The sequence below is a fragment of the Aquarana catesbeiana genome, linkage group LG05, assembly GCF_042186555.1.
Source record: "Aquarana catesbeiana isolate 2022-GZ linkage group LG05, ASM4218655v1, whole genome shotgun sequence".
In the NCBI taxonomy this organism is placed as follows: domain Eukaryota; kingdom Metazoa; phylum Chordata; class Amphibia; order Anura; family Ranidae; genus Aquarana; species Aquarana catesbeiana.
Genome location: NC_133328.1, coordinates 396743734 through 396770318, shown reverse-complemented (window position 1 = coordinate 396770318; position 26585 = coordinate 396743734). Strand labels below are relative to the sequence as shown.

The following is a 26585-nucleotide window of genomic DNA, read 5'->3' as shown; positions in this document are numbered from 1 at the left end:
TAGCAGAAAATGAAAACCGCAGAGGTGATCAAATACCACCAAAAGAAAGCTCTATTTGTGGGAACAAAATGATAAAAATTTAGTTTGGGTGCAGTGTAGCATGACCGCACAATTGTCATTCAAATTGCGACAGTGCTGAAAGCTGAAAATTGGTCATGGGCAGGAAGGTGTATAAGTGCCCGGTATTGTGAAGTGGTTAAAGTGGAGTTCCACCCAAAAATGGAACTTCCACTTTTTGGATTCCCCCCCCCCTCCGGTGTCACATTTGGCACCTTTCAGGGGGGAGGAGGGAGCAGATACCTGTCTAATACAGGTATTTGCTCCCACTTCCTGGCATAGATCACCGCGGCGCTTGCGGTGATCTATGCCACTTCCGGTGCCTACCCCGTCCTCCCCCCAGGTCCCAGAACACAGCAGGGACCTGTGAGGACGCGCAGCGCGACTCGCGCATGCGCAGTAGGGAACCAGGAAGTGAAGCCGCACGGCTTCACTCCCTTATTCCCTTACCGAGGATGGCGGCGGCAGCTGCCCAGAGCCGAAGGACGGATCGGCTTCGGCTGCCGACATCGCAGGCTCCCTGGACAGGTAAGTGTCCATATAATAAAAGTCAGCAGCTGCAGTATTTGTAGCTGCTGGCTTTTAATACTTTTTTTTCAGCGGACCTCTGCTTTAATTAATTGAACTGTCAGCGCTTCCCTTCACCTAGACACATGGATTGATTGATTTATTTATATTAAAAGGATACTTTGCACGTCTCTGTGTCATTAGCAAAAAAGACATACATTACCCACCAAACCTTCAGTTATATCACTTAGGAAGAGATTAAGTAGAACAGGACCTATTACAGAGCTTTGTGGTACACCAATAATGACTGGACTCTGTTCCAAATCCACCGCATTTACAACACTCTAATCTATATCCTGATAAGTAAACAGCCTCTATTTTCTTTAGTATTTCAACCAAACTTACTACCACAATATTAGTAACACATAACATAGCTGATTATCAAAATGTTTCAGTCAACTTCAATGAAAACACCAGAATCAAGGCCTTCATATACAAATGTGGGCTTTTGTGTAGAGAAGGTCCAAGAAATACATGCATTCGTGGGATTAAATAACTTACCATAATCGTGTGGTTTGGAAATTTGGCATGGACAGTTTTCACAAATTCTACAAAGTGTTCTGAATAACCATTTGCTACATCCAGGCAAATGTATCTGACAAGAGGAATGGCTTCCAGGATGCTGCTTAGTTTGTCCAGGTCTGCTTGGCTACTGCCAGAGCTGGCTGCTATGTGCTGCAAGAGAACCACATTAAGACTGTAAACAAAAGGAAAAAAAAAACGGAGAAAATAGTAGACTACACCCAACAAATAAAGCTAGTTCCACAAAGAACACAAAAATTAGAAAGTGGCCCCATGGGATTACAAACCCCTGGCACCCTTTTGCTTTAAGTTTAAATTAGGTTTTAAAAGCAGTATTATACCCAAAAGCAAACATGTATTATATTGCAGCTTACCAATTCTTAGATATGATGGCTGCAGGCTTTCTTTCCTGTATTTTCATCTGCTGATCTGGCCAGCAAGTGTTGTTTTTCAACAGAACAAGCTCTCCTACAAATGTAGTGGTTAGAGGGTTGAGACAAACCATTTACCACTGACAGAGGAGTTTACGATGATCAGCTGTTATCTCTTATGTAAAACCTTTATCCCAAAATAAAAAAGCTTTGCTCTTGCTGCTTGTGGAACTGCAGTGCGAGCTGGTGTTTAGCTTCAATTTGTTAGTGTATCTAAATCTGCTAGTACATCTAACACTCCCCTTCCCTCTGACTGACAATTCTGCTGTCCAAAGGTGCCCCCTGTGCTACTTAAAGTAGAACTATACTTTTTATCACTTTGGATAGAGCAAGGGAAGGCTATAACCCCCAGCGAGATTTTTTTTTTCACCATCTGTGTCACATCACAGAGATTTCCCTTCACTTCCTGTCCCATAGCCAAACAGGAAGTGAGAGGAAATCCCTGCAATTAAGGGAATTCTTTGGGGAACCCCAGGTTACCAGAACTAGTGTCCCCATTGGAAGATTTCCCCTATTACTTTTCTGGGGACAACCCAAAATTTGGGATTTTCTTTACTTTCACTTTCAATTTAATGGTAAACAGGACAAATAGAGAGGGTGAATCTCCCTAACAGGGGCACAGACAGCAATAAAAACTGACAAGCATTCTAACACATCTACACTCTATCCAAAACTTAAAAAGTTTTGCCTTTAGTTATACTTTAATTTAGAGTGAAGGCACTCTAATACAATGAGTGTGTGATTGGCCAGATCTCTAGGTGAAAACGAGGCAAAGGAAAACAAATGCAGCCACCGCATCTAAGGATTGGTAAGCTGCAGTGTATTACATTATTTGTTTTGGGTTTAATATGGTTTTAAGTCTGTTGCTAGGGCGTTTCTTGCTCTAGGCAGTTTTGTGCTCTCTTTTTTGTCTGTTTCAGGTCACTCTTGTTAGCTTTCTCCAAGCAGGAAGTCACCTAGCAGCTGTCACCGGGTAGAACGGATAGTCTCCTCTCAGTTTGCATTGGCCCTGGTCTTTCAGAGGGACAATTTAGCAACCAATAATGGATCCAACTCACCATGAAATATTCTCTTTTGAGGCTCTTTATAGCAGATACATTTTAAATTAAGGTAATGTGTCTCTACCTGCCCCCCCCCCCAGTCAGGAATATTCTTTGTTGGGGATATTGTCGCCCACATTTGTGGGTGGACACTGGTTAAATATTTGAATGGACTGGTTACGTTTAGCCTGAGTCTTGGTAACAGAGATTTTGGTGTCTGTTTATTTATTTTAAAAGTCTGATAAGCTTATTAGGTATTTAGGCTTTGTAAAGATTTTATTTGGTTACTTATTCTGTTTTTAACCCAAATAAAGGGCAATGGCCTAACATTTTCCAATATTGTATCTTGTTTATTTCATAATCTTCTTTCTTTTTAGATCGATGTTTTGGTGCCCCTATGTGGTATACCATCCCATGCATCCTAACTTTAAGTCTGCACATGGAGGTATAACATTGTTTTATATCTACTTGCCAACAGTATAACTTAGATATACAGCCGCAAGGTGGCCCTGCTGCACCAGATCACGTACCTAGTACATGATCTGCTACTTCCAGGTAGGGGGTGCGCGCGCACACCACAGGCGACCTGGCTCTTCTGTGATTTTACACAGCAGATAGCGATCAGCGGGTGCTGGCCAATAGGTTGCCACCCGCCGATCGTCCGGAACACACACAGTGCAGGGCTCTGCCTATGTAAACAAGGCAGAGCTCTGTCCTGTCAGCAGAGAAGTAATGGATTTACTTTGCCCACAAACCAGGGAATGAAATCGATTTCTTCCCCTAGTAAAAGCACCTCACTGTGTACGCATAAACACTGGCTAGGCACACATTTAACTCTTTGATCACCCTAGATGTTTAACCCCTTTCCAGCCAGTGTCATTAGTACAGTGGCAGTGCATATTTTTAGCACTGATCACTCTATTAGTGCCACTTCTCAAAAAGTGTCAGTTAGTTTCAGAATGTCCGCCACAATATCGCAGTCCTGCAATCCCACTATAAGTCGCTGATCACTGCCATTACTAGTAAAAAATAAATAAATATATCCCGTTGTTTGTAGACGCTATAACTTTTGTGCAAACCAATCAATATACGCTTATTGGGATTTTTTACCAAAAATATGTAGCAGAATACATATTGGGGGTTATTTACGAAAGGCAAATCTACTTTGCACTGAAAGTGCACTTGGTCACTCTAAATCTAAGGGGTAGATCTGAAATGAGGGGAAGCTCTGCTGATTTTATCATCCATTAATGTACAAGCTAAAATGCTGTTTTTATTTTCCTTGCATGTCCCCCTCGGATCTACAGCGACCTCACTTCACTTGCAGTGCAAAGTGGATTTTCCTTTTGTAAATAACCCCCATTGACCTAAATTTATGAAGATTATTAAGAATTTGATTTTTTTCCATTTTTTTATCGAATATGTTTTATTGCAGTAAAGTAAAGTAATGTAAAAAAATATTGCTTTTTTTTTTAAATTGTCGGTCTTCTTTCGTTTATAGCTGAAAACATAAAAAACGCAGAGGTGATCAAATACCACCAAAAGAAAGCTGTATTTGTGGAAAAAAGGACATAAATATTTGGGTAGAGTGTTGCACATCCGTGCAATTGTCAGTTAAAGTAAAACAGTACCGTAAAATCAAAAATGGCCTGGTCATGAAGGGGGGGGTAAATCTTCCGGAGGTCAAGTGGATATGAACGGTATGGGATATTTGAAGTATCCACACTACTAAATGTACTTATTCAGCTGTCTGTATAAATATTTAAAGGCAATATAAATCTTCCTAACCTTCCTAACTTTTCACCTGCATAAGATGTGCATTGATCATGTAGTTTCATGATGTCATCATGTGCCTTGTACGCACAACACATAGTAGAGTAAATCTTCACATTCCTGTGTCAAATGTTTCTGTTTGTGTTCAAATATGAGGAATGGGGCATGGCACTGTAAAAGTTAATGCATGACCTCTATCTGTAGTCTAAGAACTGACATTTCCTGTGAAGAAACTACACAGCCCACAATCCGTGGATCTACACAATAATTAGATCTGACAAAGATCAATTAACAAAAAAAAGCTCACCATACTGAGAGAGATGGGTTTTCATCACATTAGCACTCCCACGTCGGCATACCTCCCAACATTTTGAAATTGGGAATGAGGGACACCTACTAACAAACGTGTGTAGGCACAGGGTACGCCCCCTGCCACACCCCCTTAAAGGAGAATTAACCAAAAAAAGGTTAATTAAATCCACAAGGACTTTTTTTTAACCACTACTATTCCTTTATATTGGCTTTTAAAATGTACAAATGCAGCATATTAGAAATTGGATGAAAGGTTTTAGCACTGGGAAACACTTTTTGAAAGATAAAAAGTACATTTTATATACAACTATATAGATCAGACCAAAATGAGGGACAAATGAGGGGGAAAGAGGGACAGAGGGACATTGGTCCAAATCAGGGACAGTCCCTTGAAATCAGGGACAGTTGGGAGCTATGACATTGGTGATGTAACACAAAGAAATGGCAAGGCATGGATTGGACGTTGTGCGACCTGGAACAAGAAGTTGTCTGTCCCTCTGGTGAATAGCGACAGGCTACCTCCAGTAATACATGGATATAGAGGAATTATTCGGCCATGACAGGACAAACTGAAACCACAGCATTTAAGCCCATCATTACAAGGTAAAGTAAACAAACAACCCAGGAACTATATCTACAAAAATATCTAGTTAAAACAACCAAAGCGTACAATTCCTTTAAGGGAAGAGGGAACACCTATTTTAATGCTATAGGTTTATATGGAAGAAGTGCAGTTGAGTGGTGCGTGTATGAAATTTTGTACAATACGTCAGTCATGCTGGCGTATTAAAAGCCTAGGTCAAAATACCAGTTTCATATGAAGCTGTTTGCTCATATCAGATCCGTATACAGATGTAACAAATACCACACAACAGAGCTTACACATGCTATATACATTGGAATACATCCTAAAAAAGACACAGCAGGGTCTGTCCTAGAGAAGAAATAATGACAAGCAGAATTATGACTAAAACTGTCTGTCTGTTAAAAAAAAGTAAATAAATTGCTTTTTTTAGCAGCATTCAGAAATTCCATTAAAATAATACAAAAATAAACTGTGAAGTAGCATTCATCTGATACTAATGACTTCCTACCAGACACTGGAAACACCAACAAAACTGTGGTTTAAGAGCTTCTTACTCACTATTTATTTTATACCCAGCATAACCATCAGCTACACAGATCTTATAACTTTCACTTTTGTAACATGTTACACACGTAGTAATAATAATGTAGAGCACCTACCTACACCCCCTCACCCCCACTGTGATAGTGGGCGGCGAATCCTCTTATCACACTCGCTACCACAATTTAACACAGTGCCGCTATGTGGGGCTCCTCACATCTGCACCATACATACACACAGATCTGGGAATGAATGAACTACAAGTACCATCTGCCACTGATCAGCACCCTGATAGTTCACTGATAGTAATGCATCAGAGTAACTGTCTGCCCGTACGGAGGGCAGATTGCTGTCAGCATGCAAACAGAAAAATCTGTGCTACTACCCATACAACATATTGATGACAGAGCTCCTGGGTGCTCGATCTACAGTCGTTGTCTGAGTAGAATAATGTAGGAAAGATTATCTGCACACCAGTTGTTGCTCTTAAGAAATCTTCATTTTATTGGAAAGCCACAATGTACAAATGCAGATTAAATTGGTTGATGCGTCTCAGCCTATAAGGCCTTAGTCCTGACTAAGACCTTATAGGCTGAAACTCGTCAACTGATTTTTTTCTGCGTTCGTACAACTTTCCTACACGGATTGGACTCAGCTGATCACAGATCGGGGTAAAGGGCCGATCACAGCGACCCTTTACCACTTGTTCAGCTATGTCCAATGACAGCTGATCTTGATGTAAACACAAACCGGTTATGGTTTCCTCACGCTCACAGCATGAGGAGGGGACAAGAGCCAGCTTGTGTTAAAGGGACATCTACACTGATTATCAGTGTCCTGATTATCCATGCAGTCCCAACAGTGCCCACCAGTGCTGCCTATCAGCGCCCAGCAGTGCTGCCAATCAGTGCTCATCAGTGCCTTCTCATCAGTGTCACCTATTAGTGCTGCCTATCAGTGTCCATCAGTGCCGCCTATCAGTGCCCATCCATGCCACCTATCAGTGCCCATCAGTGCCACCTACCAGTGCCCATCAGTGGAGCCTATTAGTCCCCTTTAGTGCTGCCTATTGGTGCCCATCAGTGCCACCTAGCAGTGCCCATTAGTGCCGCCTATCAGTGCCCTTCAGTGCTGCCTATCAGTGCCCATCAGTGCCGCCTATCAATGAGCCTCATCACTGCCTCCTCATTTGTGCCACCTCATCAGTGCCCATCAGTGCCACCTCATCAGTGCCCATCAGTGCAGCCCCCTCAGTGCACATCAGTGAAGGGGAAAAGTTACCTGTTTGTAAAATTCCATAACAAACTATGAAAAGAGTTTTTATTTTTTTCAAAATTTTTGGTCTTTTTTTGTTTGTTTAGCAAAAAAACCCCAGTGGTGATCAGCACCAAAAGAAAGCTCTATTTGTGTGAAAATAATTATAAAAAGGTCATTTGGGTACAGTTTTGCATGACCGTGCAATTGTCACTCAAAGTGTGACAGCATAGTAATTTCAGTACTTTTCTAACACTAATATTTTTCACATTTAAAAGTGAATGCTTCTAACAATACATGTTAATGATTTAAAAAACAATAAATAAACTGTGCTGCACTTGTAAGTGTTTATCACATTGGTGCTTGCAGCTGCAAGTTAGTGAGACAGGTAAGACTGGTGTAATTGTAATTCTATAATCTATAAATTGTAGACAGATCTGCCAGCTCCATCAACAATTTAAGAGGTCTCGGTCAAACCATGTAGGCAGGAAATGATCTATGGCCTCCAAATGGTCTGAAATTTCTGTACTCTGTAAGTTTTGCTTGAATTTTTAGTGTATGAGGACAGTGTAGACCCTGGATTTAGTTTTAGTGGTTGCTGTATCGCTAATTTGAAAGTGGTTTTTTGTATGCCTGGGGGCTTGAGATTCAAAAGGGCATGTTGGAAATCGAAGGGGATGGGGGCATCTGGGACTTCCGAAATCACCTGATATACGGCTGACCAGAAGCGTTTTACTACAGGACATGTATAACAAATATGAAGAAATGTGCCAATCTGTCCACAATTTTAAAAACTGTGTGATGTGCAATTTGGGTTATAGCGAGCCACTTTAGAGGGAACCAGGTACCATCTGGTTAGGACTTTATGGGTTTTTCTCCACTGCCAAGACATTTGTGGAACAAGATTTATTGGTTGCCCAGATTTGGGTTCAATCAGCAGCATTCAAGTCTGTACGTAAATTGAAAATTTTTTGTGTATGCTGGTGGTTGCTGTGAAAAGGGCATAGTGTAAGGGAATTGTGTATAGAGAAAAGGAATCAGACCAAGGGCATGTGGGTCTGAAGTACATTTGGATTCAAAGGATGTGAGCATTCTGGGTCCTTCAGGGTATCGTATGTGAGACCGAATGAAGTGTTTTATCTGTAGGTATTGGAAAAGTCCACTGCTTAGTAAAACCTTTTGCACAACTGCAACAAAAATGTATTTTTTCTAAACTGTATTAGGAAGGGGAGAATTTTGTATGACCCCTGTTTTATTTAGAATGGCTTTTTTCACACAATATTTTCTTTAAACATATACAGTATACATTGATCATGAGTGTAATTGTACCTCAAGACATTCTGGGTAAGTGGAGGCAAATTTCTTCCAGTCTTCTAAAGAATAATGCTTGTGAATTGCAGTAAACAGTGTATGCTAAAAGACAAATGGGGAAAAGTTAGTACACCATGTTGAGAGTTATACATCAATAAGTCAAATATGCTCAAATATGTGAACTGTTGCAATGAAAAGTAAATAGCATACAAGAATTCAGCCACCTGAATCTCAGGGCTGTATTTTAGTGCATTTTCTAGAGCAAGTGTAGGACTACCCCCATAGGAGTTAGGGTTCCCCACTGTTGCACAGCCAGTCACATAGCATTTCCTTCATTCACTCCAACTCAGAAAACAGCCCTTGGCATGTTTTTGTTGTTTTTATAAGGGGATGATCATTTGGATGAGGTAGGGAATTATGGGATGCCCGACTTGAAAAAGTTAAAAACACTGAACCAGTGTTCTGGTCCTCTTCTTTCTTCCACCTGCATAAACTTGGATTCCTATATACAGCACCTGCTGCTCACTCCCTCATGAGACTAGCAGTATATTGCTAGTTCAGCAAAGGCCCATTACAGGCAGAAAACTCTCATTCCCTTGACAAAATAGCACAGATGAAGTGAACAGCATAACATCTCTCCTTCTGCATTTCAGTAGCCATTGATCCCAGCTCCACTTGCCTGCAGAATGCTAGCCCACCTGACTGCCACCAGCCACGCATGGCTGCTCTTCCTCTCAGTTTACCCATCTGACTTTTTGCCCCAGTCCTGCCTGACTGGCACACACAGGGAGATCTCCCAGGGCAAGTTTAGATGAAGACTTGGCACACCGCGGTCTTCAAGAAAGAACTGTTACAGCTGACGGTCTTTCCCCTTGTCTTGTCCCTGCATCATGCTGATCTGCTCGCTGTCTCTGCTTGCTCCTTCCTGCTGCCTCTCCTTCCTCTCCTCCTCTGGTAGGATCCTTCCAGGCCAGCTTTCCTGAGCTCCCAGCCCGAGGTAAAATGCCTCCCTGGCAGGGGTCCCTCAAGGGCCACCAACAGCCTACCTCAGCACTGCTTCCCCATCTTCCACTCAAACTTCCCTGCTGGCATGGCCCATGTCTATTTAAAGGCTTCTTTAGCTCCAACTTAGGAATTGGCAAAAGGCCACTAAATATTCAAGGCAGCTCCTCTTCATCTCTGCCCACTAGTTCCAGAACATTCTCCAATGTTCCAGATACCAGGGGGAGGCACCAGAGAGCTGCCAGGATGAGTCATCTAGCCCTGGCCTCTAGTAACACTGACCCAGATTCAGTGACAGGTTTATTCCTGGCCAGAATATGCTTTTACCTACTCTCACTTCTAGTAGCACACACTAGAGGGTGCTACACCAGCAAATGCATGGTAATCAGAGGATTAATTGTTTTCCATAAGTCAGTTTCCACTAAGGCTTCATGTACACGGGACATTTTTACAACCTCTTCTGAACGATTTAACTTGACAGATAGTAACCCACGTTTAAACCGTCCGTTTTGCCGCGTTTACATGCCGTGTTTGCGTTTAGAAGCGTTTAAAAAAAAAGTTTTAAAATAGCCAAAAATGAAAAACGCCTGTAAACAAAATGCGTCTAAATGCAAGTTACTGCGTTTAGAAGCCGTTAGCGCTTGAAATGCTTCTAAACTCAGCTTCTGAACCCATTTTTTGCGTTACAAAAAACGCCTCTAAACTCAACTGCCTAGAAACAACTATAAACGAGCCTGTGTACATGTACTGATAAGATAACATAGAGGAGAGTTCAGGAGCAGTTGAAAAAAATGCCCAACTGCTTCTAAACGTCCGTTTACCAGCAGCAGTCTACATGATGCCTAATGCATTAGAAGTGTTAGAAAAGTCCTGCGTGCTCAATTTTGGGTGCGCTGACCTGCAGCTTGCCACAGACGTATATTCAAATGGCATCTTTTTTCACAATGCAAGGTAACGCATGTCAGCACAAAACACAACACTTGTTCTCGTGGGAGTAAGTCCTTAACTGTAGGATGCTTGATGTGTTTGCATAGATACTAGATACCTGGCCTAGTACGCAGTGTATAAAAAATAAAGGGAAAAATAAATGTATGTTTCCGTGTGGGTGCACATCCCAGAATGCACACTATCTGCACGGCTGTCCAGTTGTGAGCAGTGTCCGTGCAGCTGCTGCATTCCAATCGACATGAATGTGGATGTACAGGTAAACATGGCACCTCACATGGGCGTACTTAACTATGCCCGTATCAAATTTAACTGAACTTGAGCAGTTATGCAAAGAAGAGTGGCCAAATGTTGCAAAGTCTGGATGTACAAAGTTAGTAGAGACATATCTCAACAGACTAAAGGCTGTAATTAAAGCAAAAGCTGGTTTAACAAAATACTGATTGCACTGTGATTCTTTTCTATACTCACTGTATGTACAGTGCCTTGAAAAAGTATTCCTACCCCTTGAAATTTTCCACATTTTGTCATGTTACAACCAAAAACATAAATGTATTTTATATTCTTTGGGAAGAACCATTATGGAGACAAAACTCCATTTGTTGTGGCCACCGCCCCGCTATATTATATATAAAGGTAAGTAACCCCTTGTACAAAAGAGACTTGTACAAAAATAAAAATGTTTAGAAAAATACATTTTCTATTTTTCTAAACATTTGTATTTTTTCAAAAAGTTCACCCTTAAAGTCCCCTTTGTACCGGGGGGGGGGGGTACTTACCTTTATATATAAATGTATTTTATGGGGATTTTATGTGGTAGACCAACACAAAGTGGCACATAATTGTGAAGTGGAAGGAAAATAATAAATGGTTTTCAAAATTTTTTACAAATAAATATCTGAAAAGTGAGGTGTGCATTTGCATTCAGCCCCCTTACTCTAATACCCCTAACTAAAATCTAGGGGAACCAATGGCCCTCAGAAGTCACCTAATTAGTACATAGAGTCCACCTGTTTGTAATTTAATCTCAATATAAATACAGCTGTTCTGTGAAGCACTTAGAGGTTTGTTATAGAACCTTAGTGAACAAACAGCTTCATGAAGGCCAGGAAACACACCAGACAGGTCAGGGATTAAGTTGTGGAGAAGTTGAAAGCAGGGTTAGGTTATAAAAAAATATCCCAAGCTTTGAGGATCTCACGGAACACTGTTCAATCAATCATCCGAAAATGGAAAGATTATGGCATAACTGCAAACTCTTGGTCGTCCACCTAAACTGAGAGAGTTTAGGAGAGCATTAATCAGAGAAGCAGTCAAGAGGCCCATGGTAACTCTGGAGAAGCTGCAGAAATCCACAGCTCAGGTGGGAGAATCTGTCCACAGGACAACTATTAGTCGTGCACTCCACAAATATGGCCTTTATGGAACAGTGGCAAGATGAAAGTCATTGTTGAAAGAAAGACATAAGAAGTCCCGTTTGCAGTTTGCGAAAAAGCCATGTGGGGGACACAGCAAACGTGGAAGAAGGTGCTCTGGTCAGATGAGATCAAAATTGAACTTTTTGGCCTAAAAGCAAAACGCTATGTGTGAAAACTTACACTGCACATCACCCTGAACACACCATTCCCATCGGAAAAATGGTAGTGGAAGCATAATGTTGTGGGGATGCTTTTCTTCAGCAGGGACAGGGAAGCTGGTCAGAGTTGATGGGAAGGTGGATGGAGCCAAATACAGGGCAATCTTAGAAGAAAACTTGTAAGAGTCTGCAAAAGACTTGAGTTCACCTTCCAGGAGGACAATGACCCAAAACATACATCCAGAGCTACAACGGAATGGTTTAGATCAAAGCATATTCATGTGTTAGAATGGCCCAGTTAAAGTCCAGACCTAAATCCAATAGAGAATCTGTGGCAAGACTTTAAAATTGCTGTTCACAGATGCTTTCCATCCAATCTGACAGAGCTTGAGCTATTTTGCAAAGATGAATGGGCAAAAATGTTCCCTCTCTAGATGTGCAAAGCTGGTAGAGACATCCCCAAAAAGACTTGCAGCTGTAATTGCAGTGAAAGGTGGTTCTACAAAGTATTGACTCAGGGCTGCTGAATACAAATGTGCGCCACACTATATTACATATTTATTTGCAAAAAAATGTGAAAACAATTTATCATTTTCCTTCCACTTCACAGTTATGTGTCACTTTGTGTTGGTCTATCCCAATAAAATATATTTTACGTTTTTGGTTGTAACATGACCAAATGTGGAAAATTTCAAGGGGTGTGAATACTTCTTAAAGGCACTGTACATACAGTGAGTATAGAAAAGAATCACAGTGCAATCAGTATTTTGTTAAACCAGCTTTTTCTTTATTATAGCCTTTAGTCTGTTGGGATATGTCTCTACTAACTTTGCACCTCTAGACTTTGCAATATTTGCCCACTCTTCTTTGCAGAACTGCTCAAGTTCAGTCAAATTTGATAATGGCCGTTTGTGTCAGTCTTCAAGTCATTCTACAGATTTTCAACGAGGTTTAACCACTTCAGCCCTGGAAGGATTTACCCCCTTCCTGACCAGAGCACTTTTTACAATTTGGCACTGCATCGCTTTAACTGCTAATTGCGCGGTCATGCAATGCTGTACCCAAACGAAATTTGCGTCCTTTTCTTCCCACAAATAGAGCTTTCTTTTGATGGTATTTGATCACCTCTGCCGTTTTTATTTTTTGCGCTATACACGGAAAAAGACCGAAAATTTTGGAAAAAAATGATATTTTCTACTTTTTGTTCTAAAAAAAAATCCAATAAACTCAATTTTAGTTATACATTTAGGCCAAAATGTATTCGGCCACATGGCTTTGGAAAAAAAAATGTCAATAAGCGTATATTTATTGGTTTGCGCAAAAGTTATAGCGTCTACAAGCTAGGGTACATTTTCTGGAATTTACACAGCCTTTAATTTATGACTGCCTATGTCGTTTCTTGAGGTGCTAAAATGGCAGGGCAGTACAAAACCCCCACAAATGACCCCATTTTGGAAAGTAGACACCCCAAGGAAATTGCTGAGAGGCATGTTGAGCCCATTGAATATTTATTTTTTTTGTCCCAAGTGATTGAATAATGACAAAAAAAAAAAAAAAAATTACAAAAAGTTGTCACTAAATGATATATTGCTCACACAGGCCATGGGCATATGTGGAATTGCACCCCAAAATACATTTAGCTGCTTCTCCTGAGTATGGGGATACCACATGTGTGGGACTTTTTGGGAGCCTAGCCGCGTACGGGGCCCCGAAAACCAATCACTGCCTTCAGGATTTCTAAGGGTGTACATTTTTGATTTTACTCCTCACTACCTATCACAGTTTTGAAGGCCATAAAATGCCCAGATGGCACAAACCCCCCCCCCAAATGACCCCATTTTGGAAAGTAGACACCCCAAGCTATTTGCTGAGAGGCATGTTGAGTCCATGGAATATTTTATATTTTGACACAAGTTGCGGGAAAGTGACAGTTTTTTTTTTTTTTGCACAAAGTTGTCACTAAATGATATATTGCTCACACAGGCCATGGGCATATGTGGAATTGCACCCCAAAATACATTTAGCTGCTTCTCCTGAGTATGGGGATACCACATGTGTGGGACTTTTTAGGAGCCTAGCTGCGTACGGTGCCCCGAAAACCAATCACCGCCTTCAGGATTTCTAAGGATGTAAATTTTTGATTTCACTTTTCACTGCCTATCAAAGTTTCGGAGGCCATGGAATGCCCAGGTGGCACAAACCCCCCCAAATGACCCCATTTTGGAAAGTAGACACCCCAAGCTATTTGCTGAGAGGCATGGTGAGTATTTTGCAGCTCTCATTTGTTTTTGAAAATGAAGAAAGACAAGAAAAAAAATGTTTTTTTTCTTTTTTTAATTTTCAAAACTTTGTGACAAAAAGTGAGGTCTGCAAAATACTCACTATACCGCTCAGCAAATAGCTTGGGGTGTCTACTTTCAAAAATGGGGTCATTTGGGGGGGTTTTGAGCCACCTGGGCATTCCATGGCCTCCGAAACTGTGATAGGCAGTGAAGAGTGAAATCAAAAATTTACGCCCTTAGAAAGCCTGAAGGCGGTGCTTGGTTTTCGGGGTCCCGTGCGCGGCTAGGCTCCCAAAAAGTCCCACACATGTGGTATCCCCATACTCAGGAGAAGCAACAGAATGTATTTTGGGGTGTAATTTCACATATCCCCATGGCATGTTTGAGCAATATATCATTTAGTGACAACTTTGTGCAAAAAAAAAAAAAAATTTGTCTCTTTCCCGCAACTTGTGTCACAATATAAAATATTCCATGGACTCGACATGCCTCTCAGCAAATAGCTTGGGGTGTCTACTGTCCTGGCATTTTATGCACAACATTTAGAAGCTTATGTCACACATCACCCACTCTTCTAACCACTTGAAGACAAAGCCCTTTCTGACACTTTTTGATTACATGAAAAAATTATTTTTTTTTGCAAGAAAATTACTTTGAACCCCCAAACATTATATATTTTTTAAAGCAAATGCCCTACAGATTAAAATGGTGGGTGTTTAATTTTTTTTTTTCACACAGTATTTGCGCAGCGATTTTTCAAACACATTTTTTGGGGGAAAAAACACACTTTTTAAAATTTTAATGCACTAAAACACACTATATTGCCCAAATGTTTGATGAAATAAAAAAGATGATCTTAGGCCGAGTACATGGATACCAAACATGACATGCTTTAAAATTGCGCACAAACGTGCAGTGGCAACAAAATAAATACATTTTTAAAAGCCTTTAAAAGCCTTTACAGGTTACCACTTTAGATTTACAGAGGAGGTCTACTGCTAAAATGACTGCCCTCGATTTGACCGTCGCGGTGATACCTCACATGCATGGTGCAATTGCTGTTTACATTTGACGCCAGACCGACGCTTGCGTTCGCCTTAGCGTGAGAGCAGGGGGGACAGGGGTGCTTTTTTTTTTTTTTTTTTTTTCTTTATTATTTTTTTGCATTTTTATCTTATTTTTAAACTGTTCCTTTCATTTTTTTTTTTTAATCATTTTTATTGTTATCTCAGGGAATGTAAATATCCCCTATGATAGCAAAAGGTAGTGACAGGTACTCTTTTTTGAAAAAATTGGCGTCTATTAGACCCTATATTTCTCCTCTGCCCTCAAAGCATCTGACCACACCAAGATCGGTGTGATAAAATGCTTCCCCAATTTCCCAATGGCGCTATTTACATCCGGCGAAATCTAAGTCATAAAATGCTCGTAGCTTCCGGTTTCTTAGGCCATAGAGATGTTTGGAGCCACTCTGGTCTCTGATCAGCTCTATGGTCAGCTGGCTGAATCACCGGCTGCATTCTCAGGTTCCCTGTTGAGACAGGAGAGCCAGAGAAAAACACGGAAGACGGTGGGGGGGGGGCATTCTCTCCCACTGCTTGTAAAAGCAGTCTAGAGGCTAATTAGCCGCTAGGATTGCTTTTACATGAAAGCCGACTGCTGGCTGAAAAGAATGATACCAAGATGATACCTAAACCTGCAAGCATCATTCTGGTATAACCACTCAAAGTCGTGAATGGCGTACCTGAAGACAAAAAAATGGTTAACAATAAAGCACAGTAAACGGTAAAGTATAAAAAATTGCATACCTGAAAAGCAAACATGATAAAACATAATAACAATAAAACATTGCAGAATATAATACAGTAAAAAAGAGCAGAACAATAGAGAGAATAGAGAGAGAGAGAGAGAACAATAAAACGACAACTATTATTTTTTATTTTATATTTTTGTTTGTGTTTTTTTTTTTTTACACTTTTTTTGTAACTGTAACTTTTATAACTGTAACCGGTTCTAGGTTCGGGTCTCTCAAAATGCGATGGCATCTTGGGAGACCCTGTGAAAGTGTGCCTAGTCTGTGCAATGCTGTACCCTACGCTAATACTCAACTAGTGAATGGTAGCGTTCAAAACATTCACCAATGCAAAGACCAGGATTGTCAGGACAGGAGGGACAATAATAGTGGGTGTCACGCCTATATCCGCGCTTGCTGCAGACACAACATCTTTTTTGGGGGGGTTCGTTGGGTAGGGGTACTCGGGAGGACATAAAAATGCCTCTCATGCAGCCGACTGCATTTGGTTGGGGATGTGAATGGGGGAAGTACGGGCGCTGCAGAAGTGGTGGGTTCCCAATTAGGATTGGCGAATGCAGCAGGAAGGGCATTATGGGCACGACGGGCCTGTGTTTGTCTTCTTCTTGGTGGCAGCGGGACACTACTTGTGCTTGCCACCTCACCAGCTTGAACTGCACTTATGGGACTCGCCACGTCACCAAGTGTTACTGCAGTGCTGGTTTGACTACGACCGGGATGTACTAGGCCGCTGGCGCTTGCCAGTTCACCAAAACGCTACCAAAAAAACTGTTAGCGATCGCAGGGATCAGGCCTGACTCTGCGAACGCTGCAGTTATGCGTTTAGTGTTTTGTAAGTGACAGTGATCGATCGATACTGCACTTGGGTGGGCTGGGCTGGGCCGGGCGGAGGGGCAAAACGCAGGTGCTAGCAGGTATCTGGGCTGATCCCGCTAACACTGCGTTTTTGGGAACCCTAAACTGCTGGGGACGCTAGTCTAGATCTGATCGGATCAGATATTGATCCGTTCAGATACTATACCACTAAGGGAGGCGTACGGTGCGTGCGTGGGTGTTAGCGGTACTGGCGCTAACCTGACGCTGCTTGGGGCTGGTGCTTGCCAGTTCACCAAAACGCTACCAAAAAAACTGTTAGCGATCGCAGGGCTCAGGCCTGACTCTGCGAACGCTGCAGTTATGCGTTTAGTGTTTTGTAAGTGACAGTGATTGATCGATACTGCACTTGGGTGGGCTGGGCTGGGCCAGGGCGGAGGGGCAAAACGCAGGTGCTAGCAGGTATCTGGGCTGATCCCGCTAACACTGCGTTTTTGGGAACCCTAAACTGCTGGGGACGCTAGTATAGATCTGATCGGATCAGATATTGATGTGTTCAGATACTATACCACTAAGGGAGGCGTATGCTGCGTGCGTGGGTGTTAGCGGTACTGGCGCTAATCTGACGCTGCCTGGGGCGACGCATATCACCGCCGAGCGATCAGGGGGCTAAACCTTTATTCGGTAATAAACGGCGGGTGCCCTGACACTATAAAAAATAAACTAACTAACCAGCGTCACCCGCAACGGTTATACGGTGATCAGTGGTGAAAGGGTTAACTAGGGGGCAATCAAGGGGTTAAAACATTTATTAGGTAGTATATGGGGGTCCCTGTCGCTATAAAACGCTGACGGCGAACCTAAATATTTACTTCCCTAACTAGCGTCACCAGCGACACTAATACAGCGATCAGAAAAATGATCGCTTAGCGACACTGGTGACAGGGGGTGATCAAGGGGTTAAAACTTTATTAGGGGGGGTTAGGGGGGTATCCTAGACCTAAAGGGGGCTAACCCTAACTGTCCTAACACTGTAACTGTCACAAACTGACACCAATACAGTAATCAGAAAAAAAAAAAAAAAACCTGCTCGGTGTCAGTTTGTGACAGGGGGGGGTGATTGGGGGGGGGTTCGGGGGGCGATCGGGGGGGGGGGGATCAGGGTGTTTTGTGTGCCTGGCATGTTCTACTGTGTGTGTGTGTGTTGTGCACTCACATTACAGTCTTCTCTCCTCGGCGCCGGAACGGAAAATACCGAGCCGAGGAGAGATTACATAATTTCCTCTGCCTCTGTGTACAATACAGAGGCAGGGAAATGATCCCATTGGCTGGGAGCGATTGCTAGGGGGGGCCACGAATGGATGGCCTCCCCCTCACCACCGATCGCCGGGGAGGATTTGCCGACCGCCGCAGGCACCGGGGGGGTCCGATCGGATCCCCCACCCGCGGGCAGGCAAGGACGTACCTGTAAGTCCTTTTGCCTGCCCGTGCCGCTCTGAGGACGTACATCGTCGTGCGGCGGTCGGCAACTGGTTAAGTCTGGGATCTAAGCCATGCAAGGACATTCTCCTTTTTCTCCTTCAACCACTGTATGGTCATTTTTGCTGTGTGCTTTTTTGTCATTGTCATGTTGGAAGGTAAACCTTCTTCCCATTGAAAACTTTCTGGCAGAGGGCAGCAGATTTTCCTCAAGAATTTGATGATATTTTGCCCCATCCATTTTTCTTCTATCCTGACAAATGCCGCAGTCCCTGCTGCAGAGAAACACCCCCATAACAAGATATTACCACCTACTTTACTACAGGAACGGTGTTATTTGGATGGTGAGCTGTATCGGATTTCCGCCAGACATATAGTTTGGTCTTGAGGCCAAATGATTAAATTTTTGTCTCATCTGACCATAATGTGGCCCAATCTTCAAGGTGCATTTATAGTGGTCCACAAACAATCACCATCAAAATATAACTGATCTTGACCAGTTCTGCAAAGAAGAGTGGGGAAATATTGCAAAGTCTGGATGTGCAAAGTTAGTAGAGACATATCTCAACAGACTAAAGGCTGTAATTAAAGAAAAATGTGGTCCAACAAAATACTGACATAAGGGGGGCGATCCTTTTTCCAACTCAGTGATTCTGTTTTTGATTTTATTTTTATTTTTACATGTTGGTGTTATGTCTTTCACACTGATGTTATAAGTTGCACTGAGTAAATAAAGCTGGATAAAACAAAAACTGTATCTGTCTTCATTTCAGAAGGCAAAGCAACAAAATGTGATTATTTTAAAGGGGGGGGTGATTCTTTTCTATGCCCACTGTATAGTATGCACTATCTGCAACTGCTTGTAAACAAACACAGCCCTGGCAGGTGGATCACATAACACCATAGGATTCAGTGATATTTTTTATGAATGAATGATTCACAATGTCAGGATTTGTGCCACGTATGACTCAGCTCAGAACCACTGCCTGTTCATTCATGTATAAGGTAACTTTGTGCTGCAGTGCTATGTAACCCACCTGCCGTGGGAATGTTTCCCTACAAGCAGCCACACAGAGCTCATATAGCACTTTCAGGCTGCATGATCTTTTACTATTATGAATGGACAGGCACAGATCCTGATAGCACTGATCATTCATTGATTAAAAAAAAGGTTAATTCTACACTGTGGTGCTGTGCAATCAACCTGCTGGGGCTTGTTTATTTACAAGCAGCCAGAGAGGACTTACACAGCACCACAAGCTGTGTGATCTGATTGTGAATGGCAGCGCTGGTCTCCAGGGCAACCCCCTGCTGCTAGAGACCCCCTACTTTCAATTAAAAATCTCTTTTCAAGCAGTGTGGTCAAACCATGGGTGAGCAAACTGTCTGACCATGCAAGGGGCGATACATGTAATGGGACATTTTTTACTTTAAAGTGGTTGTAAAGGCAGAAAGGTTTTTTTAAATGCATTCTATGCATTAGGATAAGAAGCCTTCTGTGTGCAGCAGCCCCCCCCCCCCCCTCCTGCCCCCCTAATACTTACCGGAGCCCATCTTTGTCCAGTGATGTCCACAAGTGTTTCAGCCATATGGGACTCTCCCTCCTGATTGGCTGAGACATAGCAGCGGTGCCATTGGCTCCAGCTGCTGTCAATCAAAGTCAGTTATCCAATCAGGAGTGACATTGGGCAGGGCCAAACCGCAGCTCAATGTCTGAATATACACACAGAGCTCCAACTCTCGCTTGGGTGCCCCCATAGCAAGCTGCTTGCTGTGGAGGCACTCAACAGAGGGGAGGGGCCAGGAGCACAGAAGAGGCACCCAAGGAGGATCTGGGCTGCTCTGTGCAAATCCACTGCAACAGAGCAGGTAAGAATAACATGTTTGTAATCTTTATTTAAAAGAAAATGAGACTTTAGAATCACTTTAATGCAGAGAATGCATTAAGGTAAAAAATGTTCAGCCTTTGGAACCACTTTAAAATATCTCTTAGAAGTTAAGAGTTTTCTCCTTTCCTGGATATACTATTCCCCTCATGTTATTCCTTGCTTTTAACTTCTTCCCACCCTTTCATTCTTCTGAGTGGACGTTCCTGAATGTCCCTGAGAAGGAGCGGGAACCCGATCCACTTGTGTTCCCCAAACACAACGCATCTCTGTTTGGCAGGAGGGCTCTGTGATTGGCCCTCCTGATCACATGATGGCTGTGTCCAATCACAGCCATCATGTAATGTAAATAGAGAGCCCTTGCCAGGTGATGATCAGTTCTCCTTCTCCTCACACAGAGCCTGTCAGTGAGGAGAGGGGATCAGTGTGCATGAGCTGTTTTTATACAGCTTTTTACACACTGATCACCCAGCTAATGTCCCCAAAAGAGTGTCCTGTTACAGTGTCCTGTCACAGGGTCCGCACACAGTGAAAACAGCTGTCATGCATCTGTCCCAGTAAAATTGTCTGTCCCAGTGAACATCTATCCCAGTAAACATCTGCGCACATCTGTCCTAGTGATCATCTGGCACACATCTCTTGGTGATCATCTGCCACATCTGTCCCAGTAAACATCTGTCACATCTGTCCGTGATCATCTGCGCACATCTGTTCGTAATCATCTGACACATCTGTCCATGATCATCTGCGCACATCTGGTTCACATCTGTCTATGATCATCATACCACATCTGTCCGTGATCATCTGCCACATCTGTCTCAGTGAAAATCTGGCACATCAGTCCCAGTGAACATCTGCCACATCTGTCCCAGTGCACATCTGCACACGTCTGTCCCAGTGCACATCTGCACACGTCTGTCTGTGATCATCTGCCACATCTGTCTGTGATCATCTGCCAGATCTGTCCCAGTGCACATCTGCACATATCTGTCCATGATCAGCTGCCACATCTGTCCCAGTGATCAACATCTGTCACACATCTGACACATCTGTCACATCTGTCCCAGTAGTCTGTCAACATGGCTAAAATATTATTCAGCAGCGAGGAGGCTTTCCATATACTCCAGAGTATATCGGACGAGAGTAGAACTCTCTCTCCGTCAGACTCGGATAGCGAGTATGAAACAGTGCAAAGCAGTGGCTCTGAAATGGAAACTGAGGAGGACAGAATCCTAACAAAGAAGCTCAGGGGCCTTCAAAAATGTGATAGGTAGTCAGGAAATGAAATGTGTAATGTATGCCTTTAGAATGCCTGACGGTGCTACTTGAATGTTGGGCCTCTGTATGTGGCCAGACTGTGGAAAAGTCTCACACATGGGGTGTAATTTTTGTTATGTACATGCTATGTGCTAGATATATCTTATAAATTGACAACTTTGTGTAAAAAAAAAAAAAAAAAATCCTTCTCTTTCCACATTTTCCAAAAACGTGTGGAAAAAAATGACACGTTCAAAAGACTTATTATGCCTCATAGAATATACATTGGGGTGTTTGCTTTCCAAAATTTGTGGGTAATTCCATTGTCATGTTGCTCCAGGGTCTTCACAAATGTGATAGGTAGTAAGGAAACTAAATGTGTAATTTATGCTCCTAGAACACCTGACGGTGCTCCCTGCATGTTGGGCCTCTGCATGTGGCCGGGCTGTGGAAAAGTCTCACACATGTGCTATCACCATACTCAGGAGGAGTAGCAGAATATATTTTGGGTGTAATTGCAAGTTTACCTATGCCATGTGTGAGAAATAACTTGTGACAATAATTTTGGAGAAAAAAAAAATCTTAATTTTCCTCTTCAAAACTTCAAAAAGCTCACAATGCCTCTTACTACTGTCATCGTTACAAAAAGGGGGCATCTGGGGGGTATTTGTACTGTCCTGACATTTTAGGGCCCCAAGATTTGAGGCTGTCAGTACATCAGGACTGATCAATTTTCAGTGACACGTAGCATAGCTTGTAGACACTATAACTTTCACACAAACCAATTATCATACACTTATCAGGATTTTTTTTTACCAAAGACATGTAGCAGAATACATTCTGGCCTAAATTTGATTTGATTGGATTTCTTTTAAAACAGAAAGTAGAAAAAAATTTTTTTTTTCAAAAATTGTGCTCTTTGGATTTTTATTTCCAGAAAAAGACTGAAAATGTTGTAAAGAGGACATTAGCCAGAGGATGCCCAATCTGTAGATGTCTGGTTTGGTAATGTGGACACTGCAAAGCATTCTGTGTTATTGATATTAGCAGACTGCTCAGGCATAGGTGTTAACAGATGCAACCCCCCGGATCAGTCATCTAATGTTCTAATGATTACAGATCTTTCTAGAACACTCAGCATCCACACTTACAAAATGGATGGTGAGTATTTATAGAGGTGAGTTTATTTTTAATTATCTGCCTTCCCTGTATTGCCTATATGCATCACAACTCATGGTCAACTAATTTAAATAACACAATTTGAATTTTGATTGATAGATTTTCCATGTTGTTCCTAGTGTGGAGTCAAAAACAATAGGAAATTCAGTGACCCTTCCACAGTCTAGAGGTTGTTTGTATGGCCCGTAAAATATACTGCTGGTATACGTAAAGTGTTAGATAAACATTAGGGTTACTTGAGCTGGCTAAATATCTGAAACATATGCATAGTCATTTTTAGTCTTTAGAAACAAATGACTAATGCTGACCTTGCTCAGTGTTCTGGCCATCTCAAATGTTCCTACAGTATCCATATTGGCTGCAATTATCGGGATCCCAGTATAGGTTTGCTTGGAGTTTCTAAATGTGAAGGTGCGTACCAAATCCACCTGTAAAAAAAAAAATTACATAATTATGTGATGATTTCCTGCCCAGCAGTGCCTGTATAAGTCTTACATTGGTTTTACTCAGAGACAGCCACATCCAGTGGCACATTAGGGGGGGCCTCTTATCTCTCATGTAAGTCACTACTGATATCAATGACCTCTTTAGTTCCCACAGACCTCCAGTGCAAGGGGGGCACTTCCACAATGATCACCAACACAAGGAAGTACTTCATCAATTACCACTAAACACCATTGCAAACAAGCACTTTGCTATTGACCACCAATGCAGGGAAACCATTTACCACTGAGCACCACTTAAGGAGTCACTTCAGCAGGACCAGCAATATAAGGGACAATTCTCCACTGGCCAGCAATATAAGCTGTCAATTCAGCACTGGGGACTGCTGTAAGGAGGCTCTACACGAGGGACGTGCTGTCAGGGGAGGCAGTTGAGGCAGAGCATGAACATGAACATTAAAAAAAAAAATTCAAGCTTCGGGGGCCAGAGAACCCAAATTTGTAGTAAGTCCTACCCCACCACTGGTAAAAATTTGGGGTTCTTACGACCTATGGTTCCGGAGACACGGGCTCCTTGCGCAGCTTGTCAGAAGCTAGATACAGAGCGGCCAGTTTAAATACAAGCTGGCACACTGTGTTTGCAGCAGACTTATGCCGCGCACACACGACCGGTTTTGCCGTCGGAATAAACTCCGAAGGTTTCCATTCAAGCGGTCTTGCCTACACATGGTGAAACCAAAGTCCGACCAAAGTCTGACCGTCCAGAAGGCGGTGACGTACAGCATGTACGATGGGACTAGAAAAAGGAAGTTCAATTGCCAGTAGCCAATAGCTTCCGTCTCGTACTTGCTTCAGAGCATGCGTCGTTTTTGGTCCGTCGGAACAGTATACAGATGAGCGGTTTTCCCGATAGGAATTGGTTCCGTCGGAAATTTTTAAAACATGTTCTATTTCTAGGTCCGTCAGAATTTTTTTTTTAAAAAGTCAGATGTGGCACACACACGATCGTAATATACGATGAAAAGGTTCCGTCGGACTTTTTCTGTCGGACATTCCGCTTATGTGTACACGGCTTGAAAGGTTGAGCTCACAGTGCCTCTCCTCATTTCTTGTCAGAGGCACTGAGCTCAATGGACAGCTTGGAGTCATGGACCAATGGTAAAGTACCATTAGCCCCAGCTGTCCAATAAAAACCCTGCAATGGAGGCACACCTCTCACTGCAGTGTCATAGAAGGGGCATGTGATTAAAAGACAAATGCTCCCTTTCAGCCCAGCCCTCTTAACTAGAAGGAAAAAACATGGGTTTATTGGTATAAGATTTACCCACAATCCCATGTTTTTCTCACATAGTTAAGAGTGAGACTGAGAATCTGCTGCTGTTGAAAAGGTACTGTTATAATCAAGCTAAATCATACATTATTATTCTATGTGTTATAAGATAATAATTTATTATTTACAGTGCCTTGCAAAAGTATTCACCCCCTTGGCTTTTTACCTATTTTGTTACATTACAGCCTTTGGTTCAATGTTTATTTTAATCTGAATTATATGTGATGGATCGGAACACAATAGTCTAAGTTGGGGAAGTAAAATTAAAAAAATATATACATAAAACAATTTTTCCGAAATAAAAAAATGATAATTGGCATGTGCGTATGTATTCACCCCCTTTGTTATGAAGCCCATAAAAAGCTCTGGTGCAACCAATTACCTTCTGAAGTCACATAATTAGTGAAATGATGTCCACCTGTGTGCAATATAAGTGTCACATGATCTGTCATTACATATACACACCTTTTTGGAAGGCCCCAGAGGCTGCAACACCTAAGCAAGAGGCACCACTAACCAAACACTGTCATGAAGACCAAGGAACTCTCCAAACAAGTAAGGGACAATGATGCTGAGAAGTAGCAGAATGGGAGGAGAGACTGGAGATTGCCATGCACCTGTACCAGGTCTCGGCACAGCTGGTGGTGGAGCTGGCCATTAATGCTTTGAAGGCCAATGCTCGCCATATGCAGTGGCCCTGCAGAACCTGTGGAGGTGCCTGGAAAAGAGGGATGTTTGAGGCTGTGTGCAATCTACCGATTTAGACCACATACTAAGGGATCAATTCATCAATGGCCTGAAGGCAGGTCCATTCCAGGGGGGTCTCCAGGAAAAAATTAAAGCGCAATCCACCCTTTCATGATGCAATGGTGAATGCGATTGCAGGGGAACAAGAAGAAGCAGACACAACAGTGGTGGTCACCCAGAAATTTGAAACTGCGTACCTCAAGTAGGAGGCCCTAGCACCCCTGTCGGCCATGCAAATGGCACTGACAAAGCTGGCTCAAGAAAGACTTACCCCAACACCAGAGGGGCAAGAACCGTTTGTGCAAGGACCTAAAAGAAGATATGAAATGCTGGAAGTGTGGATGGTATGGACACATATACAAGAACTGTGGGCGGTCTAGATCAAGGAATCCTCCTAGGCCGTCGTTAAACTATTAACTCCCAGGGGAGAGGGATGACTTCTGGGACAGGCTACATAATGTCCCAAAAGGTCTGAAGGGATGGTGGCTACTAGTCCAGTGGTTTCAACCCTACTCAACCATGTCTGATTGATACTGGGTCAGAGGTAACCTTAATGGAATAAAACTTCTATATACAAAAGTTTGGAGCCCAGAAACAGCTGGAGCCTTGCTGGCTGTCTTTTAGAGGGCCTATATATTGGTTGAAGGTATCACTTGGGTGAAGATTCAAATCGAGGACCAAGTGGTGGGACGGGTCAGAGTAGTTGTGACCCGCAGCCTAGTTAACTCTGCAGTACCTGTGGTACTGGGCATGAACGACTTGAACCTGCCCCTCTTGTTAGCTAAATATGAACATTTGGGCTGGCAGGCTTGCAGCTGTGGCCTGCGAGCAACGTAGCTCAGAGTACTGCAAGCTGTTGAGGCACAGTGCAGAGCAGAGCCACCAAGAAACAGCCTGAGCAAGTGAGGTGGTCTGCACTTCCCAAAAGCAAAAATGAATAATGGCACTGCTACAGGTGGTGGTCTGGTCCCTGCCAGTAGGGGCCCACAAGAAGTTACCATTATGGTAGAGCTCCACAATGACCCTGTGATGCCAGAAGAATAATTGGTGGGCCATACCCTGAGTAAGGTCCACCACAGAAGGGTGTTGGTACAGCTCATCAATCTGGAAACAATGCCCTACCCAGCCCATGTTGCATTGGCCAACATATATGCTGTGCCTTGCCATTGCATCTCAATGGCCCAGCCAGGGTTTGAGGCGGTATGTACATGTCAGAAACCATGAAAAAAGGTAAATGGAGCAAACGTAGTCAAAACATAGCCAGGGTTCCAAAACCGGAATGGATAGTCAGACAAGCCAGGACGTCAGGGAGCCATGGATCAGTGTACTTCAGAACAGATCAGGAAACCGGCATATCGTATAGTGGAACAGCAAGCAGGATCAGGAACCAGAAGGGATGTCAGCCAAGCAAGTCTTTAACGGTAACCACTGTAGTCAGGG

At 42.7% G+C, this 26585-nt stretch overlaps 1 protein-coding gene across 1 annotated transcript in view; it reads right to left on the bottom strand.

The window, feature by feature from the left end:
- The window catches only part of GMPR (guanosine monophosphate reductase), a 143111-nt gene that overhangs the window by 108342 nt on the left and 8184 nt on the right, over window positions 1-26585 (bottom strand). The window contains exons 2-4 of the mRNA XM_073631101.1: window positions 22934-23053; window positions 8412-8495; window positions 1126-1299 (exon numbers count right to left, since the gene is read on the bottom strand). Of these exons, the coding sequence (XP_073487202.1) occupies window positions 1126-1299; window positions 8412-8495; window positions 22934-23053 (378 nt within the window). The remainder of the gene's footprint in view (window positions 1-1125; window positions 1300-8411; window positions 8496-22933; window positions 23054-26585) is intronic.